This window comes from Schistocerca gregaria, chromosome 5, assembly GCF_023897955.1.
Source record: "Schistocerca gregaria isolate iqSchGreg1 chromosome 5, iqSchGreg1.2, whole genome shotgun sequence".
Classification (NCBI taxonomy): Eukaryota; Metazoa; Arthropoda; class Insecta; order Orthoptera; family Acrididae; genus Schistocerca; species Schistocerca gregaria.
The window spans coordinates 275082307-275105416 of NC_064924.1; the positions used below are offsets into that span (position 1 = coordinate 275082307).

At 44.0% G+C, this 23110-nt stretch overlaps 1 protein-coding gene across 3 annotated transcripts in view; it reads left to right on the forward strand.

The window, feature by feature from the left end:
* Positions 1-23110, forward strand: part of LOC126272594 (peroxiredoxin-6) — a 51337-nt gene that overhangs the window by 23549 nt on the left and 4678 nt on the right. For all 3 annotated transcript variants that reach the window (XM_049975528.1, XM_049975529.1, XM_049975530.1), the window contains exons 4-5: positions 2890-3107; positions 18858-18930. In XM_049975528.1, coding sequence (XP_049831485.1) covers positions 2890-3107; positions 18858-18930 — 291 coding nt within the window. The remainder of the gene's footprint in view (positions 1-2889; positions 3108-18857; positions 18931-23110) is intronic.

Below are 23110 nucleotides of genomic sequence, written 5' to 3' on the forward strand. Positions count from 1 at the left end.
GATCTGGTGACTGTAGTGGCCAGGGGAGATTCATACTCTTGTTCACAAAACCAGTCCATGACAATAAGCTGTGTGAACAGGGTCCATGTTGCCTTGGAACACAGCATCAACATTGGAAACAGACATTGTACCAAGGGATGGACACCCCCCCTCCTGCCCCCCCCCCCCTCCCCCCAACAAAATAGCCACATAATGCTTGCTGGATAACCATGGAACCTATGGAATATCAATATGGCTGCCCACATCATCACCAAAACTTGGCCATGTTTCACTCTTGGGACGTAAATTCGGCCAAAAGTAGGAGATAGTGTGAAACAAGACTCATCTGGCCAGATGATTTTTCTTTCTTTGTTTCATAGTCCAGATTTTATAGCTAAGTTACCACATTTTACTGTTTCGTGCATTTGCATAACTGATGTGTGGTTTTGGAATTCCAGCTCAACCTAAAATTCCCTGCTTATGGAGGTCTATTCATGTTTTGTTGCTGACAGGGTTCACAAGTGTGACATTCCGTTCTGCAAATGATTTTGAAACTGTTGTCCTCTTATTTTTCATCACAATTCCCTTCAGTGACAGTCTCTCATAAACACTCGGTGACATTTTCGTCCACATTACACTATGTGATCAAAAAGTATCTGGACACCCCCAAAAACATATGTTTCTCATATTAGGTGCATTGTGCTGCCAGGTACTCCATATCAGCAACCTCGGTAGTCATTAGATATTGTGAGAGAGCAAAATGGGCTGCTCTGCGGAACTCACGGACTTGGAATATTTTCAGGTGATTGGTGTCAATTGTCATATATCTGTACGCGAGATTTCCAACACTTCTAAACATCCCTAGGTCCACTGTTTCCAATGTGATAGTGAAATGGAAATGTGAAGGGACACATACAGCACAAAATCATACAGGCTGACCTAGTCTGTTGTCTGACAGAGACCACTGACAGTTGAAGAGGGTCATAATGTGTAATGGACATACATCTATCCAGACCATTACACAGGAATTCCAAACTGCATCAGGACCCAGTGCAACTACTGTGACAGTTAGGCGGGAGGTGAGAAAACGTGGATTTCATGGTCGAGTGGCTGCTCAAAAGCCACACATCACGCCGGTAAATACGAAAAGGTGCCTTGCTTGGTGTAAGGTGTGGATGCAGGATGTGGGTATGGCGAATACCCGGTGAACGCCATCTGTCAGCGTGTGTAGTGCCAACAGTAAAATTTGGAGGGCGGTGGTGTTGTTGGTGTGGTCATGTTTTTCATGGAGGGAGCTTGCACCCCTTGTTGTTGTGCTTGGCACTATCACAGCACAGCCTACATTGATATTTTAAGCACCTTCTTGCTTCCCACTGTTATAGAGCAATTTGGAAGAGATTACATCTTTCAACACAATCTAGCACCTGTTCACAATGCACGGCCTGTGGCGGAGGGGTTACATGACAATAACCTCCCTGTAGTGGACTGGCCTGCACAAAGTCCTGACCTGAATCCTATAGAACACCTTTGGGATGTTTAGGAACACAGACTTCTTGCCAGGCCTCACCGACTGACATAGATACCTCTCCTTAGTGCAGCACTCTGTGAAGAATGGGCTGCCATTTCACAAGAAATCTTCCAGCACCTGATTTGAACGTATGCCTGTGAGAGTGAAAGCTGTCATCAAGGGTACGGGTGGCCCAACACCATATTTAATTCCAGCATTGCCTATGTAAGGTGCCACGAACTTGTAAGCCATTTTCAGCCAGCTGTCCAGATACTTTTGATCACATAGTGTATGACTTAGTGGGTGATGTTTTTCTGCTTTCCGTGTATGCCATATAAATCTTGTGGCATCATCACACAATTTCCATACTGGATTCATATTCTGAATGAGAATAACATACTGAAGACCAGGAGCTCAGTAGGTACATTCCCAGTGAGCACTCCAGCACTATTCCAATATGGAAAATTATGCTTTTAAGAATGTCTGACAAACTACACCAGCAAACATTGTTTGGATTTCGTATAACTAAGGGAACTCAAAACACTCTATATTAGGATGAGACATTGAAAATGCAAATATTCTTATGTCGTACGTCCAGAGACAGATTCGTCTGACTGAGAACAAATTTGCATCGTGATGACAACATGGTTATACCAACTGACGGTGCAGACAATTTTTCAAAAGTTTTGATCTATACACACTGCCTTTAGTAATTGCTGGGGCAATTATTCCATTTACAGAGCTGATTTCTGTAAAACCAATATGTGAAGGGAAAGACAATTCCATGAGGTATCAAATTTTACATGTTATGCGGTAATAGTTGGCAAGCTTACAATTTTATTCTTTATTGGAGAGCATCATCTGAATGTCAGGAATATTTGTTGAATGCATTTATGCAAGGTTCAACATTAGTCTTACAGAAAGCATAGAGAATAAAAAGGGAATATGTGATTCTGATTATTTTTTTCTTTATACAATATATTCCAAGCATTGAAAGAAGAAAACATTTGTCCTACTGAAACTGACAATTGGCCATTTTGCTAAACCTCCTCTAATGTTACAGAAGGAAGCAGCTAAAAAGGTAAGAGTATTTTCAGGAGAATTTTGCTGCATAGATGACATAACACTTCACTTTTGCAAAAGATAGGCTTTTCTTGTAAAATGTGTGTTTATGAGTCCCAGGTGAAATTTATTTTGGTATGAGAATGTTAACATTTGTTATTTATTATTATTTACTGAGAGTAATTTCTGTAATTTATTAACATTTATGGCTAAGCGCGCGCGCGCGCGTTTTTACATATAAAAAGTATTAAGTCAGTGTGTAAATATATTGTTGGTAACAGTGATAATTTTAATATATGCATGTAAATCTTATATCATTAACACATTTTATGTGGATTTAGGATATAAAAAGTTATGGTGGCCACGTAGCAGATAAATTTCCGTACCCGATTATTGCTGATGAAAGCAGAGATTTAGCTGTTCAGTTGGGGATGCTGGATCCCGATGAACGTGATAAAGATGGCCTTCCATTAACATGCCGAGCTGTTTTTGTTATTAGCCCAACGAAAAGACTGAAACTTTCAATTTTGTATCCTGCTACTACTGGTCGTAACTTTGCGTAAGTAGTCATTTTACATATTAATAATACAAATTTGAAAATAGCTGTAAGATTGAGTACTTACATATTTTCTTTATTTTACTTTTTTTTCATGTGTAGTGTTGTTAACTGTCATTGAGAGATGTAAATATGGTACAAAAAATTTATCATGTTGTTGTCAAACATTTAGGAAAAAATAAGGAATTGTTTAAATAATTTAAATTTAAACATGACATAACGTGTCAGAGGAAAATATGGGTGGGTGGGGGGGGGGGGGGAGGGGAGAGAGAGAGAGAGAGAGAGAGAGAGAGAGAGAGAGAGAGAGAGAGAGAGAGAGAGAGAGAGAGAGAGAGAGTTGTAACCATGTGTAAATATTGTTTTGGACACATGGATTATTTGAAGCAGATACAACATTTTGCTGATATGTTATTGCTAAGGGGATTGGTGCAAATATCTCTACTCAGATTGGACCTTTCCTTATCAAATCACCCAATAATTCTAAGATTTGTTACACCCCACTTCATATTTTTACAACTTTTTCCATTTGCTTAGACTTACAAATAAGAACTTAACTTTTTTTTTTTTTTCTCAGACTAAAACCTCCTTTAATTTTCATTGAAGTGATGATGTTTATGATTTGGCATAAGTTAAGAGAAACATAATTATTTAAGCAGTAAACCCATTAGGGGCCCTGCATTTGTTTTCTGACTATTGGAACACGTCTAGTTGAAACTGCTAATTCAACCCAAATGTCTAAGCTCCTGGGATGTAAGGCTTTTTGAGTACCCTGTCGAGTCTGAGTTGCATAATGTCCCATAAGGGTGTGGTTATCTGATCCGATCTAATAGAGGTAGACCCCACAGAGTTACGTGAAGAATGGAAAAATATGGGCATCATGGAGGTGCAGAGCTGTATGAGGAGAGTCAATGGCAAATTGGAAAAAATCGGCAACATTTATTCTAATGTTTAGTACTCAAAAATTACCTGAACATTTCCTTGCAAACTAAAGATTTGCCTGTTCTTAACCCAATGTGATGCTATAAATGTCAAAGATTTGGCCATACTGCTATACTGTGTAATGATAGGGCTACATGTGGCAATTGTGGAGACAAAACTCACGAATTAGGCAATTCTTGTACATTTCCTCCGAAATGTGTAAACCGCTCTAGGGATTACCCAGTGTGGAGCAGAAAGTATGAGGTTTACAAAGAGGGAAGGAAGGTTCAGGAGTTAAAAAAAAGCTTTCAGAGCTATGAACGCCAGTTTTTGCTACTTCTTTTGCATCATCCCTTAAGACACCAATCGCTAAGTGTGATGCCTCCACACAAACTCGGATCGCAGATTCAAGTACAGTGCACTTGTCAGTGTATGTGTAGGGGAAATGCTCCACTTGAAACTGAAGTCATTTGGAAGCTGTCAGCAATGGGCTTACCACCTAAGCCACATACCACTACCCTACATTAGAAGCCAACTAAGCTGTCCCTGCAACCCAGGCAACCAGCTCTTTCAATCAGTAAAGAAAAATGTCCTTCAAAAAGCATTTCCAAGTCCAAGAAAGTGGTAACTAAACCTTCGGATCAGTGAGCTCTCTTCCTCCCTGATGGGGACTGTGGGTTGGGTTGTTTGGGGGAGGAGACCAGACAGCGAGATCATCGGTCTCGTCGGATTTGGGAAGGACGGGGAAGGAAGTCGGCTGTGGCCTTTCAAAGGAACCATCCCGGCATTTGCCTGGAGCAATTTAGGGAAATTACGGAAAACATAAATCAGTATGGCCAGATTTGGCATTGAACTGTCGTTTTCCCAAATGCGAGGCCAGTGTGCTAGCAACTGCGCTACTTCGCTTGGTTGGGGCTATGCTTTTGAGGATATGGACTTCAAATCAGAGGAACTGGAGAGCACGGAACCAGCTTATGTTCACCCACAGGAACTTCTGTGTTGCAGTGGAATTTGAATGGATATTGCTCACATATGGAAGAATTACAGCTCCTGGTCCAGGAGAAACTGTTCTGCATATGCTTACAAGAAATTCATCTTGAAGTCATTGACATAGCTGCATTAAGGGGTTACCACTCATACAGGAAGGATGATGCTACTGCAGACAGGGCTAAAGCTGGAGTGGCTGTTTTCATTGATGACAGATGCCACTCCTCTCATGTCCCTCTTACTAAGACCATGAAAGCAATTGCCATGAAAGTTCTTGCACCCTTTAATATCACAGTCTGTTCTTTGTACCTTCCCTCTAATGATGCTTTGGATGCAGATACACTGGCTGAACTATTCTGGGCCTATGCCCATTCCTCCTTTTGGGGGACTTCAATGCACACAATGTGCTGTGGGGCTCGGCTACCTCTTGCTCTAGGGGTCGGGTGATCGAGCGACTCATCCATTCTAAGAATATCTGCTATCTGAACCCGTGTCAGATGACACACTTTACCACAGCTACAGTGTCTTTTTCAGCCATTAAGCTTTATGTTCCCCAGCTATTGCAGACTCAGTTCAGTGGGAAGTAGATACAGATTCATATTCTAGTGACCACTTCCCGATATCTGTCTGCCAGTTAGGGCGGTGGCTGACAGGAGACCACGCAGATGGGTGATAAGAAGCGCAAATTTGTTCAAAAATAGCATGTTGTAGCGCAACCAAAGGATTCTACACAGAGGCAGTGGCCCATGCCATTTGTGAGATCCAGCGGGCTGCCGCCGAGTCCATCCCCTAGTCTGGTAACCAACTCAGATGACAGCCTGTACCTTGGTGGAATGACGACTGTTGATTGGCAGTCAGGGCCAGACGAACAGCTCTGTGGAGCTTCAAACAATGCCCAACTACAAAAAATCTTAATGCCATCAGATGTGTGAGAGCACATGTGAGGCGAGTGATAAAGAATGGAAGAGGGCTTTCTGGAAGGAATTCACAACTTCCATTACTCGGTCCACCTCGACTGCGCAAGTTTTCAGGTAACGGTAGTACATGTTCCCTTATGGCTTTGTGAAGTAATGGGGTCTTGGTGGACACACCAGAAGACATGGGTTAGGTTTTAGCTGAACACTTATTTACTGTTACTGTGTCATCCAGACAAGCTTCTTTTCCTGTGTTCCATAGGACTGAGAGATAAGGAAACTCAATTTCTTCTCGCAAAATGAGGAAGTCTACAACCTTCCGTTCTCCATGTGGAAACTGGAATCGGCTTTGTCTGCAGCCAGAGGTACTGCTCCAGGACCTGATTAGATCCATTATGCCATGCATCATCATCGTCATCATCTGTGCCCTGAAATGAAAGGACAGCTCCTCTTGTTTCAGTCACATCTGGTTTGATGGACAATACCCCATGACTTGGAAGGAGGCAATATTAACTCCGTTCTGAAACCAGACAAGGACCGAAGTGCCCCTATCAGTTAACAGAGTGTAGCCCTTACCAGTTGTATGGGTAAGACTCTTGAATGCACGGTCAACTGCTGCTTAATCCTGCTTCTCAAATCCTTAAGTCACCTGAGCTGCTCCCAGTGCAGTTTCAGGCACTATCTTCCATCCTTGACAACTTAATTCTACTGGAGATAGTGATGCAGGAGTTATTATGCTGAAGCTATTTGGTTTGTGTGTTTCTTGACCTGGTAAAAGCATATGACACTACTTGGAGGTACATCATCTTTCACCAGCTTCCACTAAGTGGATGCCTGCCACTTCTTATCCAATCATTTCTGAGGACCTGCATTTTCTATATGTTGGTGATGCCATGTCTGATTGCTATGTTTAAGGGAATGCGGTCCCCCAAGGCAGTGTCCTCAGTGTCATACTGTTTGCCATTACTATCAGTGGCATTTCCTCCGCAGTCAGAAGTGTTGTCAAGTGCTCTTTGTTTGTGGATGACTTAGTGATCTACTCTTCCTCTGATCTTATTATGATAAAGCAGCTACAGCTGACCATTAGAGGCTGGAAACCTGGGCAGGGACAAATGGTTTTCGGTTTTCACCAGATAAGACTACATGTATCAATTTTAATTGAAGTTTTAACCAACCAGTGCTCATAATGGGGGACAATATTTTATGTTCAAGACACTGTGTGCTTTTTGTGTTTATTATTTGACTCTGAATTAACTTGGCTCCCACACCAGAAAGACCTAAGACTCATAGTCATCGAATATTTTGAAATGCCGTAGCAGAAAAAGGTGGGGAGCAGCAGTTTTATACCCCCTCTCCCCCCCCCCCTCCCCCTCCCCTGCGGGTTCGGGGGTAAGAATAGGCCCGCGGTATTCCTGCCTGTCGTAAGAGGCAACTGAAAGGAGTCTCAACCTTTTCGGCCTTATATGATGGTCCCCTCTCGGGTTTGACCTCCATCTTTCTAAATTGTTCCGAAGAGCAAGCCACATGGGGAAGGGCGCCTTACATGGTGCACTGTATCTGTCATGCATTGAGACCTTTAGCCGGCTTTCTCGTCGTTGCAATGGTGTCCCGCTCGTTTTCCATTTCTTGGGCGAGGATACGTCCCTGGGTGCGATTACCACGCTGCACTGTGCAGTGTTGCTTTTCGCTGCGACGACCACCTTATACATTTTTTGCACCTAAGATCCAGCACGGTAGCCAGGCCATTGTGGTGGGGCCACCATGTACCCTGTTGGTTGTAGCCCCCCTGACAACACAGGGATCGCTCTACTGATGCCTGCGCCGTTTACTCCCCATGTATGCCAAGGATTAGATGCACATCTCCCTGGGGCATCAGGACTCCCGGCAATGGCCATCCTGCCAGGTGGCTCTTGCTGTGGCTGGGTGGCGCCCATGGGGAGGGCCCTTGGTCAGAGTAGGTGGCATCAGGGCGGAAGTCCCGCAGTGAAGCGTGGTACATCATCTCTTGCTGGTGGCCAGCCACCAGCAGTCTCTAAGCGTTCAAGGGCTCATTTTAAAGCTAACGTTTATGACCCCAAATCGTTCCCATCCCTGGCCACACGATGGGAGGAACGAAAGGCAATGAATGATAGTGACATGTATTCGCCCAGGTATCTCATCTGTACCAGAGCTGATGGGGAATCCTTTGTATCCATGAAGCCTCAGTTCTTTGTAGAGCATTTGGAGGACAAGTTTGGGGAGGTGGAGGGATTGTCTAAAATGCGCTCTGGGTCAGTTTTGATAAAAACAGCATCCTCCACCCAGTCACGTAGGTTGCTTGCTTGTGACAAGTTGGGGATGTAAATGTTACCATCACACCACATAAGAGTTTAAATATGGTCCAGGGTGTTATTTTCCATAGGGACCTACTTCTGCAGTCTGATGACGAGCTGCACGCCAACTTAGAGCGTAGAAGTGTTCATTTCGACCGGTGCCTTCATCTTGGCCTTCAAGGGTGATACATTACCGGAGAAGGTCAAGGTGATGGTCTACCGTTGCGACGTCAAGCCCTATATCCCTCCCCCGAAGCAGTGCTTTAAGTGCTGGAAGTTCGGCCATATGTCTTCCCACTGTACTTCCAGCCTCACATGTCGAGATTGCGGACGCCCATCTCATCCCGATACTCCATGTGCTCCGCCTCCCATCTGTGTAAACTGTGGAGAGCCTCATTCACCTTGCTCGCCAGACTGCAGGATCTTACAGAAAGAACGCAAAATCATGGAATATAAGACCCTGGACCGACTGACTTACACTGAGGCTAAGCAGAAATTTGAACGACTACATCCCGTGCGCATGATGTCATCTTATGCCTCCACTGTCACTCCTGCTCCAGCTCCTTTAGCTGCACCACAGACAGTCAGCTCTCAGCATCAGAGGACCTCACCTGCCCCCTTGACGATGGGGGCCCCTTCTCTTGCTGTTGCTCCCACACCATCTACCTCGGGAGCAGCACCCACTAAACCACCGGGGACACCTGTCCCCACTTCTAAGCCAGAGAAGCGTAAGTCTTCTTCGACTTCTCTCGCTCGAAAGGGATCCCTTGGGTCACTCCTTTCCCAGGTACCTACCAGCGGCACAGCAGACACGAACAAGTGGCTGAACCCACAGGCCGCTGGTCATCGAGCTTCGTGATCATCTTCGGTTCCGGAGACTGACTCCAATAAGCACTATCAGCAATGGCAACCAAAGGAACAGCGAGACAAAACGCCACTGAAGCCCCGTAAGACCAAGGCACCTGCGATAGCTCCTACTCCACCACTACCTACAAGCTCTGCGTCTGAGGATGAGGTGGAGATTCTTGCGTCCACAGAGGACTTCGCTCTCGCCGGTCCCTCAGACGCAATGGATAGCATTTGCACGGGTGCTCCATTGGAGGCAGCAGGTGACCCAGCGGCGTAATCTGCCTTCCCAGTCCTGTAACGCCTTTCTCAGCCATGGACAACACCATCCTCCAGTGGAACTGCAGCGGTTTCTTCCACCATCTAGCTGAGCTGCGCCAACTTATCAGCCTTCACCCTTTCCTCTGCATTGCTCTGCAGGAAACTTGCTTTCCGGCAATGCGAACCCCCACCCTCCATGGCTATCGGTGTTATTATAAGAACCGGGCAGTTTATGAAAGGGTGTCTGGTGGCGTCTGCATCTATGTGGTGAACTCTCTTCACAGCGAGTCTGTACCTCTCAACACACCTTTAGAGGCTGTCGCTGTTCGGGTGTGGACGCCACAGGCTGTTACCGTCTGCAGTCTTTACCTTCCACCGGATGGTGATGTCACGCAGCATGTCCTGGCTTCTCTGATAGCCCAATTGCCGCCACCTTTCTTGTTACTGGGCGACTTTAACGCCCATAACCATCTGTGGAGTGGGTCAGTGGCAACAGGTCGAGGCGCCATCGTTGAGCATTTATTGGTGCAGCTCGATCTCTCGATATTAAATGATGGTGCCTTCACCCACTTCAGTGTGGCTCATGGCACATCCTCCACCATTGACCTTTACATCTGTAGCCCTAGCCTCTTACCGTCTGTCCAATGGAGTGTGCATGACGACCTGTGTGGTAGTGACCACTTCCGAATCTTTCTGTCACTGCCACAGGGTCAATCTTCTGGGGCCTCCTAGCAGATGGGCTCGGAATAAGGCTGACTGGGACTTGTTCTCCTCCAATGCCGCTATTGAGCCTCTCTCTTAACGGTGACATTGATGCAGTGGTTCAATCGGTCACCACCAGCATCATTACTGCCGCCGAATCTGCCATTCCCCGTTCTTCTGGGTCCCCTCGGTGGCGGACTGTGCCTTGGTGGTCACCTGAGATCGCTGAAGCGATTAAAGCTCGCCGGCGGGCGCTCCAGCGTCACAAGCGACATCCATCAATTGAACACCTTATCGCCTTCAAACGGCTGCGTGCGCGAGCCCGACGCATTATCCGCCAACACAAGCAGGAGTGCTGGGAGCGGTATGTGTCCACCATTGGCCTCCATGTCACTCTATCGCGGGTCTGGGCCAAGATTCGACGCCTCTATGGCTATCGGACCCGTCAGTGTCCCTGCGCTCTCACTGAATGGAGCAGTTTGTACTGACTCCAACGTCATTGCAAACCACTTGGCAGAGCACTTTGTCCTGAATTCCGCTTATGCCAACTACCCTTTGGGCTTCCGCTCCATTAATGAGCGGATAGAACGTCGGAGTCTTTCTTTTCGCACCCACCATCCTGAATTGTAATATGTTCCATTCAGTGAGTGGGAATTTCGCAGTGCCCTCGCCACTTGTCCTGATACCGCTCCTGGGCCAGATAGCATCCACTCTCAGATGCTGAAACACCTTTCAGTGGACTGCCAGCGACGCCTCCTCGACCTTTACAACTGCATTTGGGTAGAGGGTGAGTTTCCGTCGCAGTGGTGGGAAAGTCTTGTTGTTCCCATTCTGAAACTGGGGAAGAACCCTTTAGAGGTGGACAGCTACCGTCCCATTAGCCTCACCAACGTTCTTCCCAAGTTGCTTGAGCGGATGGTGAGCCGGCGCTTGAATTGGGTACTGGAGTCTCGGGGCCTTCTGGCTCCGTCTCAGGGTGGGTTCCGTAAAGGCCAGTCCGCCGCCGACAATCTGGTGAGCCTGGAGTCGGCCATCCGTACTGCCTTTGCCCGCCGTCAGCATCTGGTCGCTGTTTTTTTTTTCCCCCCCCCATGCGGAAGTCGTATGATACGACATGGCGTCATCACATCCTTTCTACGCTTCATGGATGGGGTCTTCGGGCCCCTCTGTCGATCTATATCCGCAATTTTCTGTCTTATCGTACCTTCCGCGTGCACATTGCGGCCTCATATAGTTCCAACCAAGTCCAGGAGAACGGTGTGCCGGAGGGTTCTGTTCTAAGTGTCTGTCTGTTTTTAATAGCCATTAACGGGCTCGCTGTGGCCGTGGGAAATTCTGTCTCCGCTTCCCTGTATGCTGACGACTTCTGCCTTTACTGCAGCTCTATTGGCATTGCAGCTGCTGAACGTCAGCTACAGGGCGCAATCCGCAAAGTGCAATCTTGGGCTGTAGCACATGGTTTTCAGTTTTCGGCAGCCAAGACCTGCGTTACGCATTTCTGCCGTCGACGCACTGTTCACCCAGAGCTGCAGCTTTATCTCGATGGCTAGCTGCTTACAGTGGTGGAGTCACATAGGTTTTTGGGAGTGGTTTTTGATGCCTGGTTGACTTGGCTGCCTCATATTCGGCAGCTTAAACAGGTGTGTTGGTGGCATCTAAATGCTCTGCGATGCCTGAGCCACACCAGATGGGGCGCCAACCGATCTACTCTCCTACGGCTTTACCAGGCGTTAATCCGGTCCCGTCTGGACTATGGTAGTCTGGCTTATGGCTCAGGATCCCCATCTGCATTGTGGGTGCTGGACCCAATCCTCCACAGCGGAATACGCCTTACCACTGGTGCCTTCCGAACCAGCCCTGTGGACAGCATACTTGTGGAGGCAGGTGTCCCTCCACTGCGGTTACGATGCCAACAATTACTGGCTGCTTATGCTGCCCATGTTTTTGGCTTGACCAGGCATCCAAATTATCGTGTCCTGTCCATCTGCCAGAACATCGGCCCCAGTCGGGTTGTCTGATCGCCGTACATGTCAAACAGCTTCTATACGGGCTTGGGTGTTTCCCTGTTCCACCTCCTTTCCGGGCCCCTCTGCGTAAACCCCCCTGGTGTGTGCCTTGCCCTTGCCTTCGGCTCGACTTGGCACAGGGCCCAAAGGACTCAAGTCCCTCCGGAGGCCTTCCGACACCGCTTTTATTCCATCCTGGCGACGTATCAGGGCTCTGGCGTTGTCTACACCGACGGTTTGATGGTTGCTGGTCGTGTCGGATATGCACTAACTCTAGGGGACATTCTGAACAATGTTCGTTGCCGGCTGGCTGCAGTGTTTACACTGCTGAGCTGGTCGCCATCTTTCGTGCCCTAGCGTATGTCCACTCCTGCTCAGGTGAGTCCTTCATTACCTGTAGCGATTTCCTGAGCGGTTTACGAGCTCTCGACCAGTGTTTCCCTCGTTCTCGTCTGGTGATGGCTATCCAGGAGTCCCTGCATACTCTTGCGCGTTGTGGCTGCTCTGTGGTTTTCATGTGGACCACAGGCCATGTTGGGATACCCGGCAATCATAATGTTGACCCCCTGGCGAAAGAGGCCACCAGTACACCATCTCTGGACATTGGCCTCCCGGAGACAGATTTGCGAGCGTTCCTACGCAGCAAAATTCTGGACCTTTGGGACTCTGAATGGCGCGCCCTGCCTTCATGAAACAAACTTCTGGCCATCAAGGAGGCTACCGGTGTGTGGCGCTTCTCCTTGCGGGCCTCTCGCAAGGAGTCTGTTGTCCTCTGCCGGCTGCGCATTGGGCACACATGGCTGATGCACGGCCACCTATTGCGACGTGAGGACCCACATTTATATCGCTGCGACTCCGCTTTGACAGTGGTCCACATTTTATTGGACTGTCCACTTTTAGCTGTGCTCAGGCAGTCGTTTGCACTGCCTGACACGCTCCCTGCGCTTTTGACAGATGACTCTGCTATGGCTGACTTAGTCTTACGTTTTATTCGGTCAAGGGGTTATTATCGTTTAATCTGAGTGTTTGTTTCATTTTATTGTATTGTGTTGATTCTGGCCTTTGGCCTACGATTTTAAACTGAGTTTTTAATGAGTTCTCGGTGGTTGGCTTTTCCTTTTTTATCCCTATGGTCAGCCAACCACCGCCACACTCTGTGTGGTGTTACTTTGTTTTGTCTGTTTATTTCTTGTCCTATGTCGTCTACAGTCTTTCCTGTTGTTGTTCTCCCCCCCCCCCTCTATATATATATAACAAGGGACCGATGACCATAGTAGTTTGGTCCATTTAATCCCACAAACCAACCAACCTGCAGTTTTATAGGACATTTGTTCGACCATGTTTAGCTCATGGCAGCGTGGCTTACGGATCAGCCCGTCGTTCCTACCTCAAGATGTTAGATGTTGTCCACCATGAGGGCATTCAGATATAGACTGGAGCCTTTCGGACCAACCCATTACAGAGTGTGTGTGCAGAGGCTGGTGAACCTTCACTCTGGATTCAGCTATTTATCCTTATGGCTTGACAGGCACTGAAAATTTCAGTGCCACCTCAGTCATTGACTTTTAGTGAGGAATTGGCGCCATCCTACAAGCCATTTGGGATATTTGGTACACAGTTAGAGATGGAGTGCATTGCTGCTTTGGCGTCTTCAGAGGCCCAAAGCGATTTTAAGCTTGGCACAGTACAAGAAAACGTGTACTCCAGATTATGTTTTTACAACTTTGTTTTTGTCCATTTTAAATATGTACCACAGTTTTATCATTGTTTACAAACATGGATCCCAGCAATAGAATGTCCTTGATTGTCCTGCTGTTTTTCCTGATAGGGTTTTAAAGTGCATCTTTTGGAACAATTTTCAAATTATAAAGCTGAATTATATAGCCTTCTGATAGCACTGAAGAGAGTTCACAGACATCACCCTACAAAGTTTCTTGTCTGTTAAGGCTCGCTTAGTGCACTGCAAGCACTTCACCAAATGGATCCAATAGACCCGCAGATTCAGCTCGTCCATAGCTTCTTACAGCGACTTCAACACCGTGGCAAGGAGTTGATCCATTGCTGGGTGCCTGGCCTCGCTGGTATACAAAATGACGACATGGGCAACAAAGCTGCCAAGGAAGCATGTTGGGATGGTGTTTTCCATCAGTGTCCATCCCGTTACACACCATCTCATTTTCTGACATATGCATCATATGTCAGTGGAAGATTGAAAGATTACAGATGACAGAAAACAAACTGTAGTAACTCAAATCGACGGAAAAGGCACGGCCGACTTCATGTCAGCCTCACTGCTGGAACGAGGTTGTGCTTACCAGACTGCACATTGGGCATAGCTTTTTAACATATGGCTTCCTCCTCCTGTGGGAGAATTCACAACTCTGTGAAGTTTGTCGCATGCTACTTTCAGTTCAGCATATTGTGGCTGTGTGTGCCCTGTATACTGATATTGGGGCAGCTCTCAGCCTCGTTGAAGATCTGCCCATCATATTTGCAGGTACTGATTCCAGTGTTACAAGAGTGATGAAATATTGTGAATTGTCTGGCCTCACCCCTAAATTGGTGGGGAAGGGAGACAGATTTTAATGTGTTATAAACTGCTCCACATGTGGGGTCAGCCTTCGTTTCCACCCTTGAGATTAGCTGGCTGACTTTTCACCAGGGCACTGATGACCAGGATGTCAAGTGCCGCTCACTTCAAATCATTGTCGTCATTAAGCAGTAAAGATACAAAGAAAATTATAAAAATATTAATGCAAATCACTTTCCAGTTTCTGGAAAAAAAAATACAAGGGCATTGAAAAATGTATATATCATATTTCTCCAAACTACTAGGAACCTAGCTTTAGTCCTAAATAATTCCCAAGATTGTAGGCTTTCTAATAAAATAAAAATATAATCGGTTTTCGTGAATGGACATACAAATTGGATATCAAAATACTTCTTGCTGTGATGAAAAAGGGTCATTCCATGTAAGTTCACACAAGCCTGACACAGACTGCCTCGGATGCAGGGTATCAAATTAACATATTTGTATATCAATTATTCTAGGCAGATAAATTAACTTTAAGTATGAAAAATGTATTTCATGTAATTAATTCAGTAATTTTTGAAAGACAATAATATATCGTATTTACATGTGCAGGTAACAAGCTGCTCACATTGATTAAGTTTCCTATTTGCCTGCAGTAGCTTACTTTGAAACTTTTGAATCAGTCCATTTGACCTTAGTTGCTCTTTGTCTTTCTGTGAGACAGGTTAAATTTGTATCGGTGCAGCCATTTATCATTTTAATAATACTCTTCTCGGGCATGCAGCTGAAAATGTAATCTTGACACTATTTCAATGGACTGTGTGACTGCCATCAAGTTAATATCTGCCGAGATTGTGCATCAGCATACTCACTTGAAGATAAGACATTTGATCTGTGGAAATACTGTCATAATTACTATGTAATCCAGCTGCATAGCCGAGAAGAGTATTATCAGTTATAATGTGGGGAAAGTCACAATAGTTTAATTAATCATTTATTTTGCTCCTCTTTACATACTACTATAAATCTGAATGTTGTCATGTTGTATGTTAGACAATGAGCGTCCTCCAATGTGTTATCCTTACGGTAAGTAGCAGTCTCTTTTCCTATTCCAACTTGAAGTTTCCATTGTTTGATTCTGTCTGGATGTTAGTCTGTCATGTTTATGCTTCATATCTTAGGGAAGTGCAGTCATTCTATGGACGAGATTGCTTACAAGTCACTCATGTTACCCATCCTAGAACATTGTTCAAATGTATGGTACCCATACCAAGTAGGACTAGCAAGAGACATTGAATGTACGCAGAGAATGGCAGCACGAATGGTCACAACCTTTTTTGATCTGCAGGAGATGTCACTGAGATGTTGAAGAATGCGAACTGGCAGATTCTTGAAGATCGATGTAAACTATTCCGAGAAAGAAGTTTCTAGAACCAGCTTTAAATGATAACACTAGGAATATACTGAAATGCCCTATATATTGCTCCCATAGGAATCATGCGGGTAAGGTTAGATTAATTGCAGCATGCACAGAGGTATTTAAACATTCATATTTCCTGTGCACCATATGTGAATGAAATCGGTAAAAGCCCAAAAAACTGGTACAGTGGGATGTACACATTCTTACTTATCATTTCAGCACACTTACCAACATTTTCTGATTGAACTTCCCTTTTTGAAACGCTGTTGTTGCTCTTAGAAGTTAGGAGTATGGGTCCAACACTTGAAATAAATAAGACTTCCCATTAACATCATCTCATGTATTGTACTCTTGACCACAATAACTGTGTGATACAAAGTTGTTAAATTATGCGGAACATTGATAAGGTCAGAGTCCAAAAAAATTGTCTTGATTAACAGGTTCCAGTTGAATATATCTCTAATGCAGGAACTGATATCGTGGAACAAACTTCTCAACCAGCTGGTATCACAAATGTGGTACCAAGTTTATCATCATCCTGGCTCTCAGAACACTGCGTCCATCCATCACATGATACAGCCACACAAATAAAGTGAACACCCAAACTGCTGGCTATTTAATTCATTATGAAAATCACCTTTTTATAGTGGCGATCATCATTTGTCAGTTTAAAAAACTGTTGCTTGTGCAACCCATCACTTTACCAAAGTGATATGTTTCACTACAGATTTCATGAATCTTCACTGCCGACCTTGTACTTTCTAAATTTAAACATTTATCTGCCTAGAATAATTTTTAGATATTGAAAAATCCACAATGTAATAATGACAGAATTATGAAAAGGATGGATTGCTACTCCCCAAAATAGCGGAGATGTTGAGTTGCAGATAGGCGCAATAAAAAGACTGTCAAACAAGTAAGCTTCGACCAAAAGTACAGTCGTCTGCATTACACACACACACACACACACACACACACACACACCAAAGTCTCTGCCAGCTGAAGCTAGTGGGGTCCAGGCGTCTCCATTGCTCATATGGTGTTCCGTTATTTGTCCCGCCTGCTCTTGAGTGTTCGGGAAGCTATTGTTTTTTACGCCAATGGCTCTAAATCTGCCGATAACGTCAACTGTTGATATGGAACACCATCTCCTGTCTGCCACAAATGTAATGTTACTGTGGAGCTGATGGTTGTTTACCGGACTCTCTACTTTAAAAAAAGCTGTTCTCCCGTACCACAGTTTTGTTATATAAGGATTCTATGAGTGACTTTCATCCTGCCACCCAGTGTTTTACTTACCACCTCTTGATCTCTACCAACTGCAGGAATCTACTGCCCTCTACAGTCTTTTTAATGGTCATACCAGATTGACCCCTGGATTTTTACTCTGTAATGAGCACCCCCTCCCATCCCCATTTTGTGGTAGGGCTGTCCCCTCAACTCACCTCCAACAGTGATTCCATGCTTTTTGGCCTCTCACAATAAAACACTTAAGCGTGTCTCCTTGTCCAGGTGTTAGCAATCTTGCACCCTTGCTGTCCAGGTTTCAACCCCCATGTTCCCCCTCTCTGTATGTTCTGTCTGGTCTTTTGTGCCATTTTGTTCCCCCTTCTCTCGTGTCTTATTCCCTTCATGTTGTCCCCGTTGTCGCAATCGTGTGCTGTGTGGGTGGGTGGGGGTTGGGATGGGTCGGCGGTGGTGATTGTGCCCCAGCATATGTAGTGCCTCTACGGTGCCCCCTGTTTTTGCCGCTACCCCCCTCCCCCCCCCCCCTCCCCTTCCTTTGCCTCCCTCCTTTTCTTTACTATTTCTGCCATCCCGACATCTTTTTTGCTTCTTTGTTCACCCATGTTTCCCTTTCCCATCAGCTGGACTGTGCTATTGTTGTTGTTCCTCTTTAGTTTCTGCCACATTGGATTGTGGGTCTGATGACATTGCTTCAAACTCCCCCCCCCCCCCCCCCCCCCCCCCCCCCCGCCCTGCCAGCCATTCAACCCACCAACCAGCCATGTAGAAGAAGGCAGCAGCTACAAAATGTGAATCTATTCAACTTAAAATTGGTTAGGATTCAGAGGGTTAGGAACGTACCTTTCCTTTTGAACATACCTTCCCTTATCCGTAAGGAAGGGATTAAAAATTGGGAAATAGAAAAACTGCTTAAGATACACGGATGATGGAAGAGAGGAAAAGTCTTTTTAAATCATGGATTAGGAAAGAGGAAAAAATCTGAAGTTAGTGACTGTGGTGGAGATTATAGTAATCAGCTGCCAGAGCCAAACATGAAAGACACAAAAGTGAGCTAAAGGTAGGAGGAATATAATTGGAATTAAAACCAAGGGAATATCACAAAACCACCAATATAAAATCCAGGTTAGAATATAAACAGTCATGAAAAGGATAGATTGCTACTCACCATAAAGATGACTATTGAGTTGCAGAAAGGCACGACGACAGGTCTGGATTAGACATGCAGAGACAGAATGTATTTTTCAAAAGTAAAATGTGAGTGAAAGACAGGGCAGAATCGTGAAGCCAAGGGATGAATGGTGAGAGTGAAAAATGCATTGAAGACAGGCTTCCCATGTTTGAAGTTTGGAAGCACTAGTTTTACCAGATACGGTGATCAAGTTATACAAGTAATGGAAAAAGTCCCAGGGTTCTAGTGTTAGGTTCTACTTTCTGCTTCTCAAAAGTATTTTTGTGCAGCTGGTTTTTGTTGTAATAAGACGTCAATCGCTGTGGCTTGTTGTTCATGCTGTAACATAACTGTAACCAGTTTATTGCCCATTGTTAATTTGTTAATGATTTTGTTGAATTATACTGCTAACACAATTTTTATCAATATTTTTTGCAGTGAAATCTTGAGAGCAATTGATTCACTGCAGCTGACAGAGAACAAGAAGGTGGCAACTCCTGCAGACTGGCAGGTACAGTGCAATTTATTAGAGTAAATGCTGTGCAGCTTCACTTGTATCTCTGTCTACATTTTATGTACTTCGTTATAATAGAAATTTTACGATATAAGTAATTAAAAAAAACTTAACCTACAGCTAATTGTTTGTTGCATGGCACATATATATGAAATTTTACTAACCTAACTAATACATGTTACGCATGCTTGCGGATTTAAATGCCGCTAATTCTGAGGCCTTACGTGGGTACTTGCAGCTCATGTTTCATTTACAGCATGAAACATTAATTGCAATTATGAATGAGGTGTTACACAAACAAAATGTATATGTCTAGAGTGTTTTGTCACTGATGGCAATCAGTTACATAAGCTGCACCAATCTTGCATGATCTTAGTCATTATTACTGTTGTGTTAATCAAGTTGCTCTTATTCACTAACTATATTCTACATGTTCAGGTAATTTACGGGAATGCAGCCAGGTAACATCGACAACTGCCGATATTTCGACAGGTTACCCTGCCATTTTTGGGGAAAAACACACACACACACACACACACACACACACACACACACACACACGCCAAAAGTTAATCAAAAGCGAAATTAATAATCTTCTGGTGAGGTAGCATAAACTCTGTTTCTGTTTTTCGACAGGTGAGAGAGTAGGAGTAGTATAGAATTTAAACAAAAACCACCATCTCTCTTTATAAGATTACTTGCTAATGTAGTTTCAACAGCTTTCTTAATAACACTATCCCAATAGCTGGAAGTGGATGCCAGAACCTCTGTGGTATTGCATTCCATGGGATGACCAGTGGCAAGGCAATGTTCTGCAATGGTGGATTTGCTTGGCTGTTGTAATTGTGTGTTTGTTGCTTATGCTCAGTATACCATTCTTTCATAGTCCTGATAGTTTGACCAATATATGACATGTCATGACTGCAAGGAATATGTTAGACACCTGCCTTAGGTATATCAATATCATCTTTTATGAGACTAAAAGGAGTTTGATTTTATTTTTTATTTATGCATCTAGTTCTGTTGGACCAAATTGAGGAGCAAATCTCCATGGTTATGGAATGTATAAGTACACGAAATTACAACATAAAGGTAATAACATATGAACCCAAAAAAAGTCAAGCCACAAGTTTAAGTAAACACAATCAACAATATAACATAATCATCTTGATTTTTTTCAAGGAACTCCTCAACAGAATAGGAGTGACCCATGAGGAAACTCTTCAGTTTGGATTTGAAAGGGCATGGATTACTGCAAAGATTTTGAATTCTTGTGGTAGCTTATTGAAATGGATGCAGCAGTATACTGCACACATTTCTGCACAAAAGTTAGGGAAGTGCAATCCAAATGCAGATTGGATTTCTGCCGAGTATTAACTTAGTGAAAGCTGCTGATCCTTGGGAATAAGCTGTTATTGTTAGCAAGAAACGACAGTCAAGAATATATATATTGAGAGGCCAATGTCAAAATACCCAGACTATTGGATAGTGGTCGACAATAGGTTCAAGAATTTACACCACTTATTGCCCGTTTCTGAACCAAAAATAACCTTTTAGAATGGGAAGATTTGCCCCGTAGTATAATACCATATGACATAAGCAAAGTAGACTAATTTTTGTATCGAATGATCACTTACTCAGATAACTGTTAGAATAGTAAAAATGGCAGCATTAAGTCTTTGAACAAGATACCGAACATGGCCTTTCCATAACGGTTTACTCTCTCTATGAACACCTAGAAATTTGAACTGTTTGGTTTCACAAATCATATACCCATTCTGTGAAATTAAAGTGTCAGGTTTTGTTGAATTGCATGTTAAAAACTAAAAATTGAGTCTTACTGTGATTTAGTGCTAGTTTTTCTACAAGATGTGAACTTAATGTCATGAACTGCACTATTTGAAACTGAGTCAGTGTTGCCCACAACATCCTTTACTACCAAGCTAGTGTCATCAGCAAACAGAAATATTTTAGAACTACCTGTAATACTAGAGGGCATATCATTTGTATAAATAATGAACAGGAGTGACTCCAACACTGATCCCTGGGGCACCTCCCAATTGACTGTACCCCACTCAGACCACACATCACAGCCATTCTCAACACTGTGAATAATGACCTTTAGCTGTCTGTTGTTAAAGTAAGAGGTGAACCAATTGTGAGCAGCTCCACATATTCCGTAATGGTCCAACCTCTGGAGCAAAATTTCATGATCAATACAATCAAATGCCTTAGTTAAATCAAAATACGCCTAGCATTCGAAACCCTTTGTTTAATCCATCCATTACCTCACAAAGAAAAGAGAATATAGCATTTTCAGTTGTTAAATGACTTCTAGAGCCGAACTGTACTTTTGATAGCAAGTTATGTGATACAAAATGATCAATTATCCTTAAATATGCTGATCTTAGATGGTGGTTGAAAAATCCACTTCATATTTCCACAAAATATGAACACTCCGGTTCGAAATGCTTCCTGCGTAAAGCAAAAAGGCCATAGACTTTGGTGCCACTTCGATATTTATAGGAAGCCTTCTTACACTGACTTGTATAAGCTGGCTAACATTTGTCAACATCCTACTCAACATGAAGGCCTATGTCATCTCGGACCCTGAGAGTTTGTCAGCTGAGTTACCCTATCTCAAAGTCACCTTTCATCAATGGTTACAGTGAAAGACAGACTAGACATGAATTGTCCTGTCAACCAAATGTACATTGGGTGAGTGATAATACTACCAAGGTGGCACCAATGTATTTTTTTCTGAATGCAGGGAGCATGTAGTGGTCGTATTTTGTGGAAATATGATGTGAGTGCATTATTCGATCACCATCTAAGATCAGGATTCTTCCAGGTTCCATAAAGGATGAACTTGGTTAACGTAAGGCAGTTGTCTACCGTATTCTTTGCAGTTATAACATGTCATATATATTGGTCAGATATCAGGACTGTGAAGAAACGGTGTACTGAGTACAAGTAACACTCACTCACACACACAATTAAAACAGCTGAGCAAATACGCTTCTGCAGAACATTATCTTGGCACCGGTCATCCTTTGTAATATTAACAACATGGAGGTTCTGGCACGCACTTCCAGGTACTGGGGTTTCTTTTATCAAGGAACCTATTGAAATTAAATTAGCGATTTACCTTATAAATACATATGGTGGTTTTTTGTTTCAATTCTGCGTGTAATCCTGCTCTCTCATAGAGGGACAAAATTTATGCTACCTCACCTGTTGATTATTAATTTCACTAGTGATAACTTCTGGTGTGTGTGTGTGTGTGTGTGTGTGTGTGTGTGTGTGTGTGTGTGTGTGTGTGTGTGTGTGTTAGAAAACCGAAGTACCATATTCGCTTACACAGTGTTTACTTGCTGCAGTTTTGCCTTGAAAACGGTAGGGTGTCCTGTCGAAATATCAGGGGTTGTTGATGACGTCACCCGTCTGGATTCCTTTAAGTTATTTGAATATTAAGGTGTCTAATAGTCTACATGTATGTGTTGATCCCACAGGTTATATTAGACTTTTAGTCAGTTGTAACTGTAAACAATGCCTTACAGTTGAGACATACTATTTCCCCCATTACTATCTGTGCAGTTGAAGTTTTTATTGGCTGTAAAAATTTGAGCTATATCACTCATAATAATTATAGCATAGTCACATTTTCACAAACGAAGTTATATACCCAGATAGTCAGTCAGTCTGTTATCGCACTTGGTGTTCAATGTGATGCAAAATACAATGAGCTTCCACAAAGCCTTCTCAAGTTTTCCACTCCTGAACTTGTGGATAAACCAACCTTTTGGTTTTACCTGTACCCACTGTGAGCAACAAACTTAACTTCTGTACCTCTTCCTGTTCTGTTTGTCTGTTAGGTTCACCTCTCAAAGTGGTACCTGCTAGACCAGTGGACACTAAACACTACCCTTTCTGAGGCTGTCAAGATATACCCTGCTCCTTGGAGCTTCACAAGTGTCCAGTTGAGCATTAATAGCCAGTCTCCATTTGTATAATCTCAAGATGCAGGACTAGACAGCACGAGTGCCATGTGAAACATTGATCAGAATTTCGGGTTGGATGCCTCTCACCTCTGGGCAAGATTACAGATAGTACCCTAGAAGATATTGCTTATAAATGTAGTACTGGTAATGGCTTGTTTACAATGGCCATTGTGTCA